The following is a 21,210-nucleotide window of genomic DNA, read 5'->3' on the forward strand; positions in this document are numbered from 1 at the left end:
ATAATAGGTCTCTTTCATTCTTTCTAACTATTCATTCTTTCTTTATTAAAACTGGAACATTGAAACTCCAATGAGTTGACTCACTTTTGAAAATCCAAATAAAAATTAAAAAAAAAAAAAACAGAATCAATGGACTGATAATTAAGACTTAGAATGCACCAGGTTCTGAGTCAGGTTCTGTGGAGGATAAAATATGAACAAGACAGTCCTTCACCACTCCACAGATATCTATTGAGAACCCTCTAGATGCCGGGCAAAGTATCTGCTCTGTCTAACGTACCAGGCCAGAGTATCTCAGCACTTTGGACATATCATTAAACAAAACAGACAAGATCCCTTCCCTAGTCCCTCTATAATCTAGCGCAAACTCAGTGTTGAAGAGATTAAAGCTCCAAACATAAAGGAGAAAAGAAATATGAAAAGTAACTTGGATCAAAAGACTTACTTACTAGAGCTGTGTGTGAGTCAAGTTCAGCAGAACAATTTGAATTCCAAATCTTGGCCTTGGTACAGTCTAATTAAAGCTTATAAACCACTCCTCACTACAAAATCACCTCCTTTAAATTCCTACAGTTGCAGAAAGGGTCTTGGGATCTCAGATAAGATAAAGAAATGTTATGGAAAGCTTTGCTGGCTGTTTTCTTCTTCCGGGAGGCGCTGGCTGCTTGAAATAATTCTTTACTGACACCTCTCTAAGAGCACCTGGGTTAGTTATAGCACATGGTAACAGTGTTAAAAGCTGGCATGCCCACACTTCCCCTGCGGAGAACCAACCATCCTAGTTGGTGGAGACTTTAAATATCAAAAGAAAATACCTGGTTAGCAGAACAGTTTTGAGCACATAGTTCATGAAACAAAGCAGCAAACATTCTATAATTTAAAAATTGAGGTGGCTGTACTGGCTCATGCCTGTAATCACAGCTACCTGAGAGTCTGAGATGGGAGGATCACTTGAGCCTGGGAGGCAGAGGCTACAGTGTACTGATTGCGCCACTGCACTCCAGCCTGGGTGACAGAGCAAGAGCCTGTCTCTAAAGAATTTTTTTTTAATTTAAGATGGAGCAATAGCTTTTGTATAAAACACTAACTACTAGATTGCACACCTCCACTCAACATACTAGCTTTCCAATGACATTTTCATCTCTGCAATAGGAGTTAGCTGGGTAGTTCTCCCACATGGATTACATTTCAACCGAAAAATCATGTGCCTACCTCTTTCATAGTGATGGGCCCTGAGCTCTTTTTTGTTTTGTTTTGTTTTTTATTTATTTGAGATGGAGTTTGTCTCTTGTCGCCCAGGCTGGAGTGCAGGGGTGCAATCTCAGCTCACTGCAACCTCTGCCTCCCAGTTCAAGCGGTTCTCCTGGCTCAGCTTCCTGAGTTGCTGGGATTACAGGCACCCACCACCATGCCTGGCTAATTTTTGTATTTTTAGTAGAGACAGGGTTTCACCATGTTGGCCAGGCTGGTCTTGAATTCCTGACCTCAGGTGATCCACCCACCTCAGCCTCCCAAAGTGCTGGGATTATAGTCATGAGCCACCACGCTCGGCCACTGAGCTCATTAATACTACATGTAAATAGCGTAATATTTGTAAATACTCTATTTTAAAGGTGAATATCAACAGGAAGATAAAGTTTGAGCTTAGAAGCCCAGTGCAGTGGCTCATGCCTAAAATCCCAGCACTTTGGGAGGCAGAGGCCAGCGGATCACCTGAGGTCAGGAGTTTGAGACCACCCTGGCCAACATGGTGAAACCATGTCTCTCCTAAAGATACAAGAATTAGCTGGACATGGTGGCACATACCTGTGATCCCAGCTACTTGGGAGGCTGAGACAGGAGAATTCCCTGAAACTGGGAGATGGAGGTTGTAGTGAGCTGAGATCACACCATTGCACTCCAACCTGAGTAACAGAGTGAGACTCTGTCTCAAAAAAAAAAAAAAAAAAAAAAAAAGTTTGAGCATAGAAATGTAAGTCCTTCAGGTCACTTTGTCTCCCATGGGCAGTGAAAAAAAATGGCAATTCCAAGTGAGAGCTTACATCAGGGCTAAGCTGTTGGTTGTCCTTCAAGTAAACCATGGAAATACCGACTCATTTAGGAATGTCTGGGTCCTTCCTGCTACCCCTTCCACTGCCCCTACCCATGCTGTACGCACTGGGCAGCCACAAATCCAGTTGACTCACCCTGAGAAATCACGCCTCAGACACACTGTCTTCTCTCCCCTTGACTGCTGGGGCAGCTTTGAGACTCTTCCCATCTGCTTTCTTTGCAGGGTTTTCCCCACCCTCCCTCTAATTAGGGCGTAAACATGATCATGTCACTCTTCTCTGCTTAAGCTTCTATGGCTCTCCACTACAACTAAAATAACTTGGCATCTTTCTGATGGCTTATGCAGCCATTCACAGCCTGGCCTGGCTGCCTCTGGGCAGTCTCCAGCCTCTCCCTCCTGTGTTCCAGCTCGTTTGGCCCTCAAACTTTGACTGGCTCAGCCTGGACTAGGCCCTCTTCCCTATTGCAACCCCACTCTGATCAACTACTTTTAGTCCTTAAAACTGCAGCTTAAATGTCACCCCACCTTCACAGTTCCTGAATCTTCACTTCTTACTAGAATTGATATATCAGTATTTCCTTTTATTCCCATATTAGAATTTAACCACACCTCAAATATTCGTATAATCACCATGTATCATGGTTTGTTCTGTAGTTCAGAAAACTAGACCAGTCATTTATTTTCCTCACTCATTTTGTGTATTTTTCTCTGTCTTCTTTTTGGAATAAATCAAGATATAAAATATGAATTTAGAATGTGAAGTCTCTAAGGCAAGGGAAAGGTCTAGGTGCAACATTGGTGCCTTCAACAAATAATACCCAGCAACTCAGCCAAAGAATCTATCAGTGAATCCATGGATGGAGGCATGAGGGATCAGACTGCCCCTGCCCCAATATGTCTGGCTCTGTGTAAATGTGGGACTGGTAACACCCTCCTTCTCACAGTTTTGTAAGTAAATGCAACAGAGAGTCCACTCTTGAGGCATGGAGAGGAAGTACACATTCATGTACCTTCTCGTGCCTACTAATACTTAAATTTGGAGTGTTAATTTCTGCTTTCAAACTTTTCTTCCATATATTAATACTGTAGTATATTTTCTTTATTTTTTCAACCATTTACAAAATTTTACATGAGTATTATAAAAGGAGGCTGGGCGTGGTGGCTCATGCCTGTAATCTCAGCACTTTGAGAGGCTGAGGCAGGTGGATTACTTGAGCTTAGGAGTTCAAGACAGTCTGGGCAACATGATGAAACTCTATCTCTACAAAAACAAAATTAAAAAACAGCCTGGTGTGGTGGTGTGTGCCTGAAATCCCAGCTACCTGGGAGGTTGAGGCTGCAGTGAGCCGAGACTGTGCCCTTGCACTCCAGCGTGGGTGACAGAGCCCTTTCTCAAATAAATATTTATACAGTCTTGTGACAGAGCCAGAGCCTATCTCAGATAGATGATTGACTGATAGATAGATAGATAGATAGATAGATAGATAGATAGATAGATAGATAAAAGGTTTACATATAATGTGAAAATATAAAAATTCATTTATTTTGTCAATATAATTTTTAAATGATAATTTCCTATAATCTGTCCTCCCCTGGAAACCATACTACTGGCTTGGTATTTATAGTATCTAAATAATTTTGCAACATATATATCAGCTTATCAAATATTACTTATAACAATATGATCATACTATATACTGGGGTTTGCAATTTAATAAATGTTGGATCTGTTGCCATGGTGTAGCTCTTTCAATATTTATTGGAAGATTTTGTCTTAGTTTCTTAACATTTTGGTAGTTTTTCAGTAGTGAAATTTAAGAGTGTATCAAGCCACAGATGGACAAGAGTTGAGAAGGTTGCAGAGCCTAAGGTCAGAATCTGAAGTTATTTATTCAGTTAAACTGAATGCTAGTTTAATTATCTGTTCATGAAAAGTAATAAACATTTCCTGGGGTGGGGGAAGGAGTATTCCAGAAAAGTTGGGAGTAAGGGGTAGGGTGAGTAAAGATGGCTGTGTGTCTTCACTAGTAGGAAACAACCCTGAACAAGGTCAATGAATGGACTTGATCCTATATTCTCCCACATAACTTGGGCTGCGGACTTGAGACAGCACAGCTGTAAACACCTATCTGGTGTTAGTGTCATAACCAGTTATTGAGTCTTTAGAGACCCCAAAAATACTAGACCTGGTAGAGCTTCTGGGAGCAAGAAGCTTGGAGATGGAGGTGCCTGGGGACTGCCTTGGAAGAGCAGGGGTGGGGAGAGTTTAGGGAGGGTGTAAGGAGGAAGCAGCGATGCTTCCATCTATTTCTATATTGAGATGTTTATTTTATTTATTTATTTATTGGAGACAGAGTCTCACTCTTTCACCCAGGCTGAAGTGCAGTGGCATGATCTCACTGCAACCTCTGCCTCGTGGGTTCAAGCAATTCTTATGCCTCAGCATCCCGAGTAGCTGGGACTACAGGCATGTGCCACCATGCCCAGCTAATTTTTGTATTTTTAGTGGAGATGGGGTTTCACCGTGTTGGCCAGGCTGGTCTCAAATTCCTGACCTCAAGTGATCCTCCTGCCTCAACCTCCCAAAGTGCTGGGATTATAGATGTGGGCCACTATGCCTGGCTGAGATTTTTATTTCAGCTGGAAAATGGATTGTGTTCTTAACTCAAAAGTTCTAAACATTGACCTAACCCAAACTCCAGCGTTTTTAGAGATGAAAAAAACACCTTAGAGAAGTGATTCCTGTCAGTGTCACAGAGCTAGTAATTGACAGATAATAGACATCTAAGTCTCCTAACTTCAAACCCAGTGCATCAGGGTACTGTGAAGGGAGGGTTTGCCTGCCTCACAAAGGAGGGAGGGTCGGGGAAGGGAAGCGTAGCTAGGATGATTGGAGTAGTAAATCTAAAGAGGGATTGGGTGTAGAAAACGTTAAAGAACCAGCGCTCTCTAATCACATTGCTTTAAATATAATCAAAGGGGAAAGAGTAATTGGAGACCTTGGGAAACTGCAACCTATTATAAAACTTTATAATGCCTGTTAGCCCTAGGAAGAGCTTGGTATCTGTCTTGGGGCCCTTCCCTAGGGATGCCACAGATCCAGTAATGGTAATTAGAATTTGCAAATGTTCAGTGACACACCAGGGTATAGTGACCAATCAGGGATACAACAGAAATGTTGAAAATTGACAAGAAAGTAAGACATTTGGCATAAAGTGTCAGTGGTAACACATTTGGAAAGAAACAACCATTACTGTGATTCCTTTGGATATCAGTTTCTTCTTCTGAATAAGATGTGGGATCCCAAGGGTTTTGTGAACTCAACATTCATATGATTGATCTTGTGATTCTTTTAGGTACCTATCCCTACATAGTCAGAACAACCCATGGTCAGAACAACCAAACTGCTGTCCTGGAATATGCTCTCTCTGAAAACTAGAACTATCACCCTATTTAATACTACATTTGCCAACTGCCCCTCAAATTTAGGTTAGATGTCATTTGTGATTATCAGAGTCCTTGATCTGTCTTTTCTATTAGAAACCTGAAAGACATCTAATCATTTAAATATATTCTTCCTGTATTGCTGGCATTTACGGTAGTTACAAATCCTTTCAAATGTCTGAGACATTTAGTTTTAAAACTAAAAAGGAGGTCTGTTTATAAGGGAAAAAATGAAGGCAAGGAGCAGAAAAGACCTCAAGCTCACTATATACAAAACATGGAAGAACCAAGGATTAGCACCGAAGTTGGCTTTATACTGTGTACTTTATCTCTTTCTACCAGACCCAGTACAGCTGGCTGACATTTGACAAAATGCTGCCTCTTTATTTCTCTGCCCTTGGCATATTTCTGATTTTCTATTATCCTCTCCTCCATTAAGACACTGTGGTTCAGCTTGGCTTCTTGTACAGGTATGGTATACTTATGAAGGCCTGAGAAGAATAATGGCTGAGAATCATTCATTCACTTAACTCTTGTTTCTAAATTCGTCTGCTATGTGTCAGGCATCATTCTAGGTGCTGGAAATACAGAAGTGAGTCCCCGGAGTCCCCAACTTCTAGGGAAGGAGAAAGACAACTGCTAAACAAATAGACATGTAAATACCTGGCAATGCTAAGTGCTTTGCAGACAAATATTGCGAATGGAGGGAGGGTGACATTTTAGTTAGGGAGTTGATGGCCTCTCTGTAGAGATGACCTTAGAGCAGAGACCAGGATGGAGCGAGGGAACCGAGCCCTGTGAATTTTTGGGCTTCCTTTCTCAACTGGCCCCTAAAGTGTGATCTGCAAGCATGAATATTCCGCCTGGCGGAAACAAAAGGATGCTGGTTGGGGGCCTTGCTCTCCATTCTGCATAAGTTCACCCTTGACAATAACATCCCCTTTCAGATCAGACTAAAGTCTGTTTCATTCAGATTGAACCTTCGTAGGAAGCTTGCAACTGTCTCCACACTGCATCACCGCTAAAAACGCTTACAACAGATAATAAACTGACAGTCCCTGTTGAAAAGATAACAAACGTATTTACAAGTAACTTCGTTAGAGGAAGCACGTTTACGGTGGCTGACATTTAATACTGATAAGTGTTGCTATAGTTGGTAGTTGGAAGTATTTTGTGGCCTGACTAATGTGTAGCTGTCCTTTAAAAGCTATTCCAAAAAGAGTCTGCCTGGCTTAATGCGTTCACCTGCTGATACTCCCTTTATCAGAATGATAGGATATTTCAGAGTTTGATTTAAATGAGTAATTGATTGCACATTTCTCCCATAGGTAGGTTGTTGAAATCTTCCCCGAGGAAGCCCAAACAGTGAACTAGAAAAAAGGAAATCTGACCTAGGTATTCATGGTTAATTTTACAGATCCACAGAGGAAAGTGGTAACCTTTGAAGTCTTCCCCCAAATCCCTAAACCCTAAGGCCAAAGAGTTCTATATTAGAACTTTTTGGGAATCGTCTTCAAAACCAGAATTCATTTAGCCAATAAAGAGTCTATTTGAATTATAAATCGTGTTGTCTGAATCCGTGTTTCCAAACTATCTACCAGCAGAGCCACAACTTTTCTGTTCCTGACACTTTAAAAGAGTAACCCCCCGCCCCCTCCTCCGCCCCGCAAAAGAAAAAAAAAATTATTCTCAGCTACCTTACTTTGTAGCTGAGTTAACAGAATTTGGCCACAGAGTAATTTACTTCACTGATCTATTTATTGCAACTTGTTTATGTATTTTTAAATCACGGTTACAATGAGTTGTTGTTCACTTATATACTGTAGAACTATATAGGTTGCAAATCACTCCCAAGGAATCCTGATAGTACAGGATTATTTTTTTAGCTTAGGAAAAAAAAAAAAAAGGATACCCAAGGAGCTGGTGACCACTTTAAACTGCTTTTATTAACTGACATTTTACAAACTGATGAAGCTCTTAAATATTGCATTTTCCCCTTCATTTTCTTGGTATTTCTATCACCTAGTGATAAGGAGGCAATGGTAGAAACTAAAATTTGTAGTTCAGAAGAGATTCAGACCTATACTGATGATTACTAATCTATCATTTTCTTTCTGGGCTGCTTTGAGGATGTTTTGCTTCTCTTGATCCTTTCTATAGACAACTGAAGCCATCCACTCTCTCTCGGTGCACCTACAAAATAAACTCCACTTTCCCTCAGTGTACCACAAATAGCTGATTAGCTTCAGTATGGGACACATCCTTGTGTTTGAATAACGATATTCACTTAACCTATTTGTAAAAACTCTCAATAGTGTACTTGAGTTAGTACATCGCGTGACCTTGGCTCCTTTTCTTAGCTGTTATTTACTGATAAAAATAAATCTCCTGCGCTAAGCAGTAGGAATCACTCCGAAATGCAGGGAAAGTCCTAAAAGAATTCATATGCTAATAACCCTTCCAAGTGAGAACTTGCTTAAATGTGCCATTTGCTGACATCATTGTTATGGGCAGAGTGGAGATGATTTCTTTAAGAGGCGGCCTTTCATATTCTCCCAGCGTTTCGTGGCCCGCGCGTGCACCTGCGGGAGGGGGAAGTTTACATAAGCGTCCTAGGGTATTTGCATCTTAGCGGCTTCACTCACTGGGCTTCGGAGAATGGAGCGGGCGGGCGGCGGTAGGTGCTCGCGTCGCGAGGCTGGCCAAGTGGGTGGGTAACTTTTCGAGGAATCGTGCGCGCGGGACCTCGTGGAGATCTGCCAGGGGCACGGTCAGCAGTGACAGTTCCTGGAAAGCGGGCGGCGGCGGGAGCAGGCTGGGCAGGCGCCGCCCGCGGGCGGGAGCGGGGAGCGGGGCCGGCTGGGATCGCGAGCCGGGCGGTGGGCGGAGGGCGGGATCCGCAGGAAGCGAAATGGTTACTTTTTTTTTTTTTGACTGCGGGCTCTGATTACTTTTGAAGATCGCCGGCCCCAGGCGGGCTCCCGGCGCTGAGCGGAGACGAGTTTTTCTCCCCGCAGAGGAGGATCCTGGAAGGACGCAGAACTGGGGCGTGGGGGATGCAGTGGCCTGGACCAGGCGACTCCAACCCGGGGGAGCAGAGTCCGCCACGCCAGCAGGGACCGAGGGTCTCTGCGGAACTGGAGGACGTTTTGTGGGATCCCTCACGGCTGCTGAGGGGCTGCCGCGGGTGAGGACCGCCGCGCTGCGCCGCCAGGGAGCTCGGCGGCGACCGGCCGGGGGGAAAGTGCGTCACCGGGGGGCGGGGGCGACCCCTCGCCCACCAGGCAGAGCCGGCGCCGGGACGCGACCCGGGGGCGCGGCCAGCTGCGAGGTGGTGGGGACCCGGTGCTCGCTGCCCCGCCCTGCTGGGGTCTCCTCCGGAAATGGGTGGACGCGGGTGACCCGGGGGCCACCCAGCCCTCTTTTCCTTCGGGAGCCCTCTGCGCCCGCTCCACGCCTCTACAGCCTCCGCCAGGCTCAGAGCGGGTGGACGGCGAGTGCGCGCCGCGGGCTCCGGGGCCGACGCCGCGAGGGGCTGCAGGCCGCGCGCGGCCGCGCTGCCCCGGCCGCAGGTGGGAGCCGCTGTCTGGGTCCCGGGGTTGGATGGCAGCCGGCGGCGGGGGCTGAACGCGGGAGGGCTGCAGGGTGCGCGCCGGCGGGGCCTTCTCGTCGGAAGCTGAGGGACAGACTTGGGGACCCGTGGGTGCTCGGCCCCACCGTCCAGCCGCAGGGCGAGTGCCGGTCCGTGGACGTGACACGGCGCCAAGAGCGGCGCTGGGCTTTCTGCTGGAGGAGCGTAACGGGGAGTTCGAAGGTGACTGTTCTGTGCTGGGGGACAAGGGGGACTGTTCTCTCGGGGCTTCGCGTCGGGGCCGAGGAAGCGTTTGCTCGCTGCCTCTGGGTCTTGAGCTCCGCCTTAGGCTGGCCGGGGACGCAGAGAGGGGCCGCAGCCGGTCGACCCGCGGCCCGGGGCGCCCCCTCGCGGTCCAAGCAGTCGCCGCCGCGCGGAGCGCAGGGTGTGCTGGGCCCAGGGGGCGCCGACGCCCGCTCTGAGGCGTCTCTCCAGTTGCGGCGGCGGGGATGGGGACGACCCAGGGGACCCCTCGCAGCCATCGCTGGAAGCCCCCTCGAGAAGTGGCCGGCCGAGTTTTCCCGAAGTACAGTGACATCCTTTCCCTCCCGCTTCCTCCGGCCCCATTTTTAAAAGCTCGGGCTTTCCGATTAGTCTATGTCGGTATAAGCCAGGCTATGTGTGGAATTTGTTTTTACAACTCGAGTCTTGTGACTTCTCAAACACTTTCCTGAAGTGTTTTCTCTGGAAACTTGTTTCAAATGAGTGCTGTAAGTTTCACAAAGAGGAGTGTTGTTCAGGAGCCAACAGGTGACGGGGCGAAACCTGAGTCTGTGTGTACATTGGAGTCAAGTCTGGCTGCCGTTTCCTCGGGCCACCGTTGAAAATAGAAATCCAAAAAATCAATAGGAGACTGAGGGGAACACGATTTTGAGAAAATATCTGCGTCCCCCATTATGGAAAATACTGGGCTCATTAGAGCAGCGCCTTGTGTGGTGCCCCTCATTCCGCGGCATGCATTTTGGGTTTTGTCTTTACACACCCGTTTACCGATAACCTGACCCCAGAAGCGCCGCGCTGGCAAAGGACCAGGCTTTGTCGTCATGTTTCCTCCTTTTGTTAAGCAGCCTTTCTTACTGTCATGGAATGTACTTGTGCATGAAATTAGAATGCTTTGAAAGAGTTCCACATTTCCTCTTGGAAAAATGGATAGTTTCTTGGCCATTGGGTGATGCATGACAACCCACTCAGCTGTTGGGAAATGTACGAGCTGGATGGAGCTTTACTTGGAAAATACAGACAATACCAAAGGGCATATGGCCTCATGCCACCAATGGCTCGTATGGAGAACTTTTAGTAAAGGAATGTTTCATAAGCAGTATCTTCTGATAACATGTTATTTTTCAAGTAAGTGAAATTGAATTGGGCTCTGTTGGCAGTGACGTTTGTCTTTAGCAGACAGTAAGCACTGAATGCTCTTTGGGTGTGTGAAACCTTTAAAGAAATGACAGTTTAGTGTGTCTTTGCTATAAAATTCACATCTCAATTGAAGTTAAGGAAATCATAAACAAGGAAATATGTATATCCATAAGGGCGGTATATTTTGCATTTTGAAGAATGGATGTGTGACATGTTTCTGTACTGCTCAATTAGTCTGTAGTTAAATTTAATTCACCTTCATATTTACCTTGGGAGAATTAGAGCAGCTTTTGAATGGAGAACCTGTGATCCTCATCTTTCATGCACTAAGGCCTTGTTAACAAGCAGTTTAACAAAGAAGCTGTTAAACAGTTTGTAGCCCACTGGGTGGCACTCAGAAGCGAGGGGGTGAGGGGGCAGTGGGGGTGTGGGGGGGCGGGACACCTAGGGAATGTTGGCCTGAGTTCACAAAATCATACCTGTTCTGGCTTTTGGTGATCAAAGGGTTTCTAACTTCTCTGGACTTGTTCACACAAGAAATACTCTTTCATAGGATCCTACAGTGCCACAGTAGCCTTCATATAGGAACTAGAGTGGGATTGCATTGGAAAAAGTATTGTAATTAGGGATATGACCTTAGACTTCCTTTTCAATGGCAGGCCCTGACAATTACTGTTTTTTACTTGCATGATTTTGATTTGGTGACTTGATCCAAGAAAATTTTGAATAATAGGAATCATACCAGACCCGATATATAGTTACAACCTCAATATGTATCTGATTAAACTCATTCTCCTGAAATCCCTCAAATCCTCGCTCCCTTCTGAGTTGCCCTAAGGTACTTATGTATTGTACGTCAATCACCTAATACTCAAAACTATCTTTGGCCCAATTTCTTCCTTGCTATTAGTTCCTTTTACTTTCCCTCCCCAAGTCACCATGTGTAGGCTTTCTTAGGGACAGTATATTAATTGGCCCCTCTTAGGTTCTTTATCTTTTTCCTGGCCATCACTACCCCGTATTAATTTTCTTTGAGAACCAGAAGTATCTTGTGGCAGTCTCCATTCATGTCTTTTGCAGCTTCCCGTTGCCTGTAGTGATAAGCCCACAGTTTGCTGCCTGAAATGTATAATTCTTGAAAATAGGATTCAGACACCATTGCCATCTGTTGTTGCTTCTTTATAAGAATCTGTCTTCTAGTGAAACTGTCCACTCTTCATTGCCGCTGGACCTGCATATACTGTGCTGACTTATTAAACTCTTTACAGGAAAATAGTAATGGCTCGTTTATGTATCTATCAAGGGCAATCAAAATAATAATCCTTAGCTCTCCTGGAAGCAGCATTCAGACCAGTAGAAAATGAAATGATGCCCAAATGGCCAAAATAGCATAATAAAATGATTAAACCTTCTCTTTAGCCTGACTAACACTTTCACATACTATATGCTATCTTATTTCGCCAGTGATTGCTGTGCTTATAGGAGAAGTGCTTAAGCCTTCATCCATGCCTTTATTACCATATATACTTTTTTTTGAGACAGGGTCTTGCCATATTGCCCAAACTGGTCTCAAACTCCTGGGCTCAAGCGGTCCTCCCACTTTAGCCCCCAAGTAGCTGAGCGTATAGGCATGTGCCCAGCTTCTAGGTACTTTTCAAAGAGTAGTTGAATTTACAGAATATTGGAAGCAACTAAGAGGTTTGGAGGTTGTTGGTTGTGGGCAAAAGGGAAAGGCAAGTTAATAAGAGGCAAGTAGCAAGGATCAAAACGTGAGAGCAGGGAGAAAAAAACCTACAAAAAGTTTGCTAGTTATCATAAAGTTATGGGTCAGGGCCATTTTGTTTCTTGAATCCTGAAGCCAGTGTTTTCTACTTTGCTCAAAATGAAAACAAATGATCAGCCAAAGGCTAAATCACATACAATTTTTACACATACCACCATTAAAGAAAGCAAGGAGATGAAAAATGGATTTTTTTTTTTTTTTTTGAAACAGAATTTTGGTCTTGTTGCCCAGGCTGAAGTGCAATGGCACCGTCTTGGCTAACTGCAACCTCCGCCTCCTGGGTCCCAGTTCAAGCAATTCTCCTACCTCAGCCTCCCAAGTAGCTGGGATTACAGGCACGAGCCACCATGCCCAGCTGATTTTTGTATTTTTAGTAGAGATGGGGTTTCACCGTGTTGGTGTCAGGCTGGTCTTGAACTCCCAGCCTCAAGTGATCCAGCCTCGGCCTCTCAAAGTGCTGGGATTATGGGCATGAGCCATCACACCCATCAGCTACATTTCTTTTTATGTTCTGGCTTTTAATGGAATAAATGTCAGTTGGCTCCTTTTTGACATCCCCTAGAACCATTCAATAACAACTTTAAATATAAGGATGAAAGAATGAATGCAATGAATGAATCTAGAAAGTAAATTTCACAAAGGAACCCCTCATTATGTCACTATGTTATATGAATGAGGCCATACTCAAATTTGGGGAACAAGTGCCCCCTCATAGTCAAGCCTATACTAGATGTTCACAATTGTTGCTTTATCTAAGGCAACTGGAAAAACTGCCGTGTTCCATGCATAGACCACTACGCATGCTGTGTGTGTATGTGTGCACGCACACACACAATGTGTCTGGTGTTGGAGGTTTTATGTGAGGACTGGTTAGAAGCTGCTTCCAAAGCCGCTGGAAATGTCGGCCAATAACTTGGCAAAATTGTCTGCCATTCAGAAGGCCAGAGCCCTCCCAAGCTCAAAAAGAAGATGAAACTCAGGTTTTGTTATTAACATATTTGTTAATAACATTAATTCCATTTGTTAATAACCAATTCCATTTGTCACTGGTTAGCTTTAAGAAAGTTATTCCCAGTGGACGTAACAATGCCAATTGGTACGTTGCAATAGGAGTTTTAAATCTTTGTTCATGAAATTCTTTTCTGTTTTAAAACTCTTTTGTATCTTGGAAGGCAAATAGTGGCTTTTTTTTTCTTCTTGAGACAGAGTCTCGCTCTGTAGCCTAGGCTGGAGTGCAGTGGCGTGATTTTGGCTCACTGCAATCTCCGCCTCCTGGGTCCCAGTTCAAGCAATTCTCCTACCTCAGCCTCCCAAATAGCTGGGATTACAGGCACGAGCCACCATGCCCAGCTAATTTTTGTATTTTTTAGTAGAGACGGGGTTTTACCATGTTGGTCAGTCTGGTCTTGAACTCATCCACCCGCCTCGGCCTCCGAAAGTGCTACAGGCATGAGCCACCGTGCCCAGCCAATAGTGGGTATTTAAAAAAAAAAAAATCAGGTCCTAAGATGTTTGTTGGCTTGTCAAAGTTTTGAAGACTTCAGGACCAAGTTTACTGAATGCTGAGAGCATCAGATTCCATTCCCTAAGTATAGCTCTTATCCTTTGGGTCAGATGTTCTCTTGACAATTAATGATGATTGAGAAGTCATACATCTGCTAGCTGTTTGTCTTTGAATCTTTTTAAATGGTAAGAAGTAGCTATTTATTTTGAAGGAAGAGGAGAGAGAAAGGACAAAGGAGGGAAATGGAACTGTTCCATTTTCTATTGCATGACTTGCATGGAACAGCCCCATGATAATTCTTGCCTTTCTAAGAAAAAAGTATCTCAGCTCTCTCTACCAAACCTTGGGCTTCTTTCTCACCTCCCTTGTGACCAAGCTGTTCTTTTCTGCTTGACATTTATTTCTCTACTTGACTCTGATAGTAGGCTTTTAGTCTTCAAAATAGTGTCTGCAAAGAACTCATGACCCTATTAGAATTAAGTTCTGACAGCTGTTCTGTGTGCTTGACCAACCCCTCCCAATGCCATCTCTGATGGTGGTGGTAGCTGTTAAAAGGTTTTGTGTCCTCCACACGTCTCCTTAATGGTCAGACTATTTGGAACCTGAGCAAACCCATCTCCGAAAACTGTTTTGCTTTTTTTTCTCCTGCATTATGAGGTTTATTTATTTGTAATTCAAAATTATAGGGAGACACTGGAGAAATGGGACTCTTGATTTATTTCCAAACTTAGCACAGGATTGGTTAATGCATAGTTGACATGCATTTATGATTAAGTTTACTACAGCGTTTTAAGACTGAGACAATAAACCTGCCTTAGAATTGTCAAGAATGCTGATGTCTTAGATAAAAGAATGTCAAAAATATACTCTCAAATGGATCCCACAAAAGTGTGTATAGATGAGAGGGAGAGAGAGAGGGAGAGGGAGGGAGGATGATGATGAAAAAGCAAATGGAGCAAGATGTAACCGTTGATGAGTCCAGGCAAGGGATGTATCAGAGTTCTTTTACTCTTGCATCTTTTTGGAAGTTTAAAGTTATACCAAAATAAAATTTTACCCCCCAAAAAAAAGTATAGGGTACAGGACAGGGCCACTGTTAGTTCACCTAAGCATGGTTCTACAAAAGAAAAAAGAAGCATCATAAAGCAAAGTTTTACTCTGCCATAACCCCAACTTTGAGTAGTTCTATTTCCATTATAATTCAGCCTACTTCTAAAACTGATTCTGCCCATTTTATGTGATCAGCCTTAAGAGATAATACCTGGAAATGAAGTTAATAGAATTTTTCTATTAGGTCTAATCCACCTGTGGTCTCATATGCTTGGCTTAAAACATGGTGTTTTGGTAGACCACATACAGCCAAGGTTAGGTAATCCTCAGGAAGAGCCTCAGCCATGGCCCAGAGCAGAAGGAATAGCCAGGCTCCCCTCTTCCTTCTGTGCTGTCAAAGTAAATACCATATAGTGGTGAAAAATGCCTAAGGAAGGGGTATTTGTGAGGTCACATTTTTATAGTTTTTATTGTAACTTTTTACAAGCATAAGAACTATGTTTAGCTGCCACTGCTTTTACCCGACTGATATACTTAAGAATAGACCGTCAGTGTCTCTTGGCAAGTACAAGCAATCTTAAAAAATAAAAAATAAAAAATAAATCAGGTGCGATGGCTCACGTCTGTAATCCTAGCACTTTGGGAGGCCAAAGCAGGAGGATATATTGAACCCAGGAGTTTTGAGACCAGCCTGGGCAACATAGAGAGACCATCTCTATAAAAAACAAAAACAAAAAACCTAGTCAGGTGTGGTGGCACATGACTGTGGTCCCAGCTGCTTGGGAGGCTGAGGCAGGAGGATTGCTTGGACCCGGGAGGTAGAGGCTGCAATGAGCCCTGATTGTACCACTGCACTCTAGCCTGGGTGACAGAGCAAGACCTCATCTCAGATAAATAGGAAAAAGAAAAATCTAAATTGAAGTTTCATGTTATCAGGTAAAGAAGTTGCTAGTGATGATGTAGCAACTCTTAACACAGCCTGGTCCCAGTGGAGGCCATGCCATATAACTTTTTATTTTTATTTTTTTTTGTGAGACAGAGTTTCGCTCTTGTCACCCAGACTGGAGTGCATTGGTGCAATCTCAGCTCACTGCAACTTCGGTTCAAGCGATTCTCCTGCCTCAGCCTCCTGAGTAGTTGGGATTACAGGTGCCCACCACCACGCCCAGCTAATTTTTGTGTATTTTTAGTAGAGTTTCACTAATAAGTTTCACTACGTTGGCCAGGCTGGTCTCAAACTCCTGACCTCAGGTCGTCTGCCCTCCTCAGCCTCCCAAAATGCTGGGATTACAGGTGTGAGCCACCACGCCCAGGCAACATTTTTTTAATGTTTGTGTTTTAATGAGCTCTGAGAACTTGCCAATAAATGTAATGTTTTGTCATTTTGAGTATTCTCTAATATAAAGGAAAAAGAAAAACTTTCCTCAGTGAGTAAACTTTGAACCAACTGCTCATAAGGCCATTGGATTTTTTTCAGTCCTTTTTGACTGTATATCCTTACAATGCCTTCTGTGGGCAAAATGGACTACCCTTCAGTTGTGTCACTTTGTGTGTCTGATTCCCCAAAGAAAAGGGAATTGGCTCAATCAGCGCTCCCCCGAGGAGGCAGTGTGGGGTTGCAGGGGTTTATGATCACAGCCAAGCCTGGTTCTAAGGCCACTTACTGACCTTGGACAATTGACCCTTCTCTGAGGCTTACTTTCCCCATCTGTTAAGTGAGACACCACTTATACTGGGTTGCTTGATATGGCGATTAAATGCCATAACACTGGTGGTACCAGCCAGGCATGGAGAAGTAAGTTAGCCATCTGCTAACAAATGAAACAGAAAGCCATGGCTGTAATGAAAAGGATATTGTCACTCATGTTCCTTCAGTTGGACTCTTAATTTGTGCACGAGTGACAGCCAGTCCTCAATGTAATTTGTTGAAAGGCTGGAATGAACTTGTGGGGATTTTAAGTTTGAGATGTGGCCAGAACTTCCAGGTGATTGGCAAGAGGGGATGGTGGGATGGTGGCATGTAGTGCTAACGTTGATTTACCTTGATTAGGATAGTAATTTTCTGTACATTTTTCACAAAAGCTAATCAGGGAGTACAGCTGTAAAAGTAAGTCAAGTCTTCGGCAATCTGTATCTTTGTGCCAGCTTGGAAAATCCATGGCTTGTCTTAATTTGTGCTGTTTTCTCTTGTTTTATAATCCAGTGACATTTAATTTGTAGGTTCTGTTTAATACTTATGTTCTTTGTAAGTCTGCAGAGGAAATACCGTATTGTCTCCCCGCTTAGCCGGATTTGGCAGGGGACAGATGTTCATGTTTCATGATTTGGGTTAAATTGCATCGAAGGCATTCATTCTCTTGGTAGGAGTTTGGGGGTTACTAATTAAATTCTTAACCTCTGGTTCTCTTCCTTTGACATGTGGGAGTGTTTTTTTCAAAATATCCAAGACATTTTCTGACTCATTAACGCATCCTTTTTTATTGAGGAGTCAGAGGAATCCGCCTCTGTTTAGAAAGCATTTCCTTAGTCAAGACATGAGTGAGCTGCACCTGTGTGAAATGGTGCCTTGTTTAAAAGGTCATGACCTCCCCATGGTAGTGTAGGAAATGAGGTCATCTTCACTTTCTGTTCACGGTGAATGAAAGTTAAATCTATTAGTTGGAATAATGTATGTGTGGCATTGCTCCTACTGCTAATAAAGATTGTAGCTATGAAGTGCTTGGCCTTCATTTGTGAACTGCTACGACATTAATTTTCTCAATGTCCTATCATTTATAAAAGAAAAACCCTAAGTTTTAACCATAGGTTTTATTTCATTTTACTTTTTTCAAGATGGAGTCTTGCTCTGCCACTCGGGCTGGAGTTCAGTGGTGCCGTCTCAGCTCACTGCAACCTCCACCTCCAGGTTCAAGCAGTTCTTCCTGCCTCAGCCTGCCGAGTAGCTGAGATTACAGGCATCCACCACCATACTTGGCTAATTTTTGTATTTTTAGTAGAGACAGGGTTTCACCATGTTGGCCAGGCTGGGCTTGAACTCCTGACGTTGTGATCCATCTACCTCAGCCTCCCGTAGTGCTGGGATTAAAGGCGTGAGCCACCGGGCCTGGCCAATAATCACTGGTTTTTAATAGGTAGTATTTTCCAGCATTCTTAATATTTAGAGTTAAATTGAGATAGTTGCTGAAAAATGACTTAGTCTCAGGCTGAATGTGTATGGGTTTTCACTGCCTTTCCCACTTGTTTAAGCAAATGAGAACTTTTTTTTTTTTTTGACATCCTTCCTGAGATCGAAGAACGTTTATTAAGGCAGAAGGATTTTTGGAAGTCTGACATGTCAGTGTGTATGTGTGACTAGACTCTGGCTTTTAGCTGTACGACCTTGGACAAGTCTCTTGGCTTCCCTGAACCTTATTTTCTCTAAAATGATCGGGTTGCTATAATTACCTATAATTTTCTTTCTTTACATCATTATTTGTGGGTAAAAGGGGCAGGGATAAAAAAGCTCCATCTCTCCATCTGATTCTGAAAGTTGTGTTATTATTATTTTCTTTGTGCCCTGGGATGAGGGATGATTTTTAAGAATCAGAAAATACAAAGAACATAAATGGTGATAGCAAAGTGCCTGGGTTGTAGGGCAGAGAATGTTGTCTTGGAGGCTTTTTATTCAGAGGAGGATTTACATCTTACATTGCCCATAGCAGGCTGATGACATTTCACACGTAGTAGGCACTGACTGCATAACTTTTTAGTGAATGCCTGCTTATGATGCAATTAAACATTAACAGTCACCAAGCTGGATTTTATTTTCACATAGTGCTCTATTTAGTGATTGTTTGCTGAAGGAACTCATTGATGAATGTCTGGCTGACTGTAGCCCTTAGTAAAGGCTTGAGGATTTAATGTGCAGTATAAGGATTTAATTGCCCTATTTCTATTTAATGTGTAAACTCAAGTTTAGTGTCTTACAAACCATAATTAGAAATCTGAAACCTGAGTGGTTTGGCTGAGTGGACCCACTCTCAGGCGGCAGCACTGCCTCAGTTGGAAAAACTGCTTGGGAAATACTGGGGGGCCGAGTGGGGTCTTGAGCCATTTTTCATGCGACATAGTAGTGGGCAAGGCAGGTGACCCAATCCCTGACGCTTCTTTCTACAACTCATAGGATGTCACAGGGATTTGTGGGCAGAAGTCGACACAGCAACTTTCTTGAGAACTTTCCGAATGAATCGACTGCAGAGAGGCACCTTTTAAGGCTCCTGGAAATAAACTAGCTTTAGTGGCATGCTCTGAAATTCAGAGCTGGCAAAGGGACTACTTCCGAATTATATAGCTCTAAATTTTAAGTTTCAGGGGGCCTGGGGGCTGGGGGGTGGTGACAGTAGTAATTCTGTTACTTTTTCGGGCCCAGCTGTGTGTTAACAGCATTCAATAAAAGCTCTGGGAGGGTAAGAGAAGTGCATTCAGGTTTTAGATGTCTTTGTTTTTTCTTATATTGTCCACAGCAGCCATTGTTTGATGTTCTGTGACTGAGAAACCAGGCTTTAAACTTTATGCCTTTGGAGATGGAGCCCAAGATGAGCAAATTGGCCTTTGGCTGCCAGAGAAGTTCCACATCAGATGATGACTCTGGCTGCGCCTTAGAGGAGTACGCCTGGGTCCCTCCGGGCCTGAGGCCAGAGCAGGTAGGAACTTCATCATCCTGTGTTTAACCTTTGTTTTTCAGTGTGAGTTAAGACTTCTGAACAGTATTTTGTAAATGGATAGAACATCACCCACCTAGTCCTTATTCTTTCTATGGCTTTGAAGTTTTACTTTTGAAGGTCATATTTAGTTTCTCAGTGGAAGTTTCCAGTCTCTTTGTACCCATGGTTCCAGAAGCCTCATAAGGATCCCATTTTTGCTCTAATGAATGAAATCCACAGTACCACATATGCATTGGTTATGTGTACTTCTGATGAGTCCCTCCCCTTGAGAGTGAGAGGAATTTACCTTTTAAAAAACTTCTGTGACAACAAAAAGGCAATAAAAGAAAAGAGAAAAGCTTCCATGCCAGTTCTCAGCAATGCTTTTGCTTGGGAAGAGAAATGGCGACTGATGGAAGACCCTCTGAAGTGTTACTGCTGAGACGTTTGACCTTTGATAACTCCGCATATTAAAGAGCCTGTCACTTGCACCTCGGGGATTAGAAAAAAAATATTAAAGAGTTAATTCTATGCTTTGTTTGTATTGTTATTTAGGAAGATGAGAACATTCTATATGCCTATTTTAATTTTCCCAATATCTTTATGGTGATTAACTTCTTGAAAATCACTGGTGATACTATTAAAAGAGCAAAGGCATCATTTAAAAATAAAGTTAACAGTGGGGTGTGTGGTTGCTTTGCTTCTGAATTAGGGTTCTGTTTCCTTTAGGGTAGGGCATTTTTTGAGAATAGGGTATCCTTATTTTTCCATGGCATAGCACAGTACCTGGCACACATATTCAGTAAGCTGATATTCAGTAAGTGTTTATAACTGTACAAAGCTTCTAGAGCTGATAGAATGGGGAGAGGGTGAAGTGCTGGTGAAGCAGTTAGGAAAGCAATATTTTGACAAACTACTTAGAGAGACCATTCTTACATCTTAGGGTGGGTAGGTTTTGTGTGGTACCAAGATATTGAAGTTGACCAGTCCTAAATTCCTATCTTTTTTTTCTTTCATTCCTTCTCAGCACTGCAGTATCCTTTGCAGTACTTGTTAAGGGATGTTCCTTTAAAAACAACAGAAAAACAAGCAGAAATTAAGTTTTCCTTTCAGAGTGAGCAAAGTACAGCTCAATATGGCTCCTCTCCAGTTTCCCTGGGGAGGCTGACTCCAGGTGTTCAGAAAATAGCACCCACCCATGGAAGCAAAGAAAGCTGATGTTTGAGAGGACCTGATGAAGAGTTTACAATGTTTAGCAAAACAGCTTTTGTCTTTGTGATGTGTAAAATTCAGAGAGCACATTAAATGTATTTGTGTAGTGGCTGGATTTTGGACCGTGTCACACAGTCTGTGTGGTAATTTGCAGAATTCACCCAGGACACTCGCTCTTGCTGATCTCTTGGCTGACCCTTGGAAGATTGGCAGGGGAAGAGTATTTTTTTTTTTTTTGAAATGGAGTCTCTGTTGCCCAGGCTGGAGTGCAGTGACGCGATTTCAGCTCACTGCAACCTCCGCCTTATGGGTTCAAGCGATTCTCCTGCCTCAGCCTCCTGAGTAGCTAGGATTACAGGTGTACACCACCACGCCCAGCTAATTTTTGTATTTTTAGTAGAAATAGGGTTTTTACCATGTTGGCCAGGCTGGTCTCGAACTCCTGACCTCATGTGATCCACCAGCCTTGGCCTCCCAGAGTGCTGGCTTACA

At 43.6% G+C, this 21,210-nt stretch overlaps 1 protein-coding gene across 3 annotated transcripts in view; it reads left to right on the forward strand.

Annotated features, from left to right (window-relative positions):
- Positions 1-21,210, forward strand: part of PRICKLE1 (prickle planar cell polarity protein 1) — a 126,841-nt gene that overhangs the window by 94,480 nt on the left and 11,151 nt on the right. Inside the window, exons 1-2 of one of the 3 annotated variants that reach the window (XM_021673774.2) lie at positions 8,469-8,684; positions 19,327-19,506. In XM_021673774.2, the coding sequence (XP_021529449.2) occupies positions 19,375-19,506 (132 nt within the window). In that variant the 5' untranslated portion in view covers positions 8,469-8,684; positions 19,327-19,374. Of the gene's footprint in view, positions 1-8,468; positions 8,685-10,438; positions 10,476-19,326; positions 19,507-21,210 lie in introns of those variants that run through there. The other 2 variants (XM_064369849.1, XM_064369848.1) reach the window with 2 other exon arrangements.

Source organism: Aotus nancymaae, unplaced genomic scaffold (genome assembly GCF_030222135.1).
Source record: "Aotus nancymaae isolate 86718 unplaced genomic scaffold, 86718_ANA_hifiasm-v0.15.2.pri h1tg000092l, whole genome shotgun sequence".
Lineage (NCBI taxonomy): Eukaryota > Metazoa > Chordata > Mammalia > Primates > Aotidae > Aotus > Aotus nancymaae.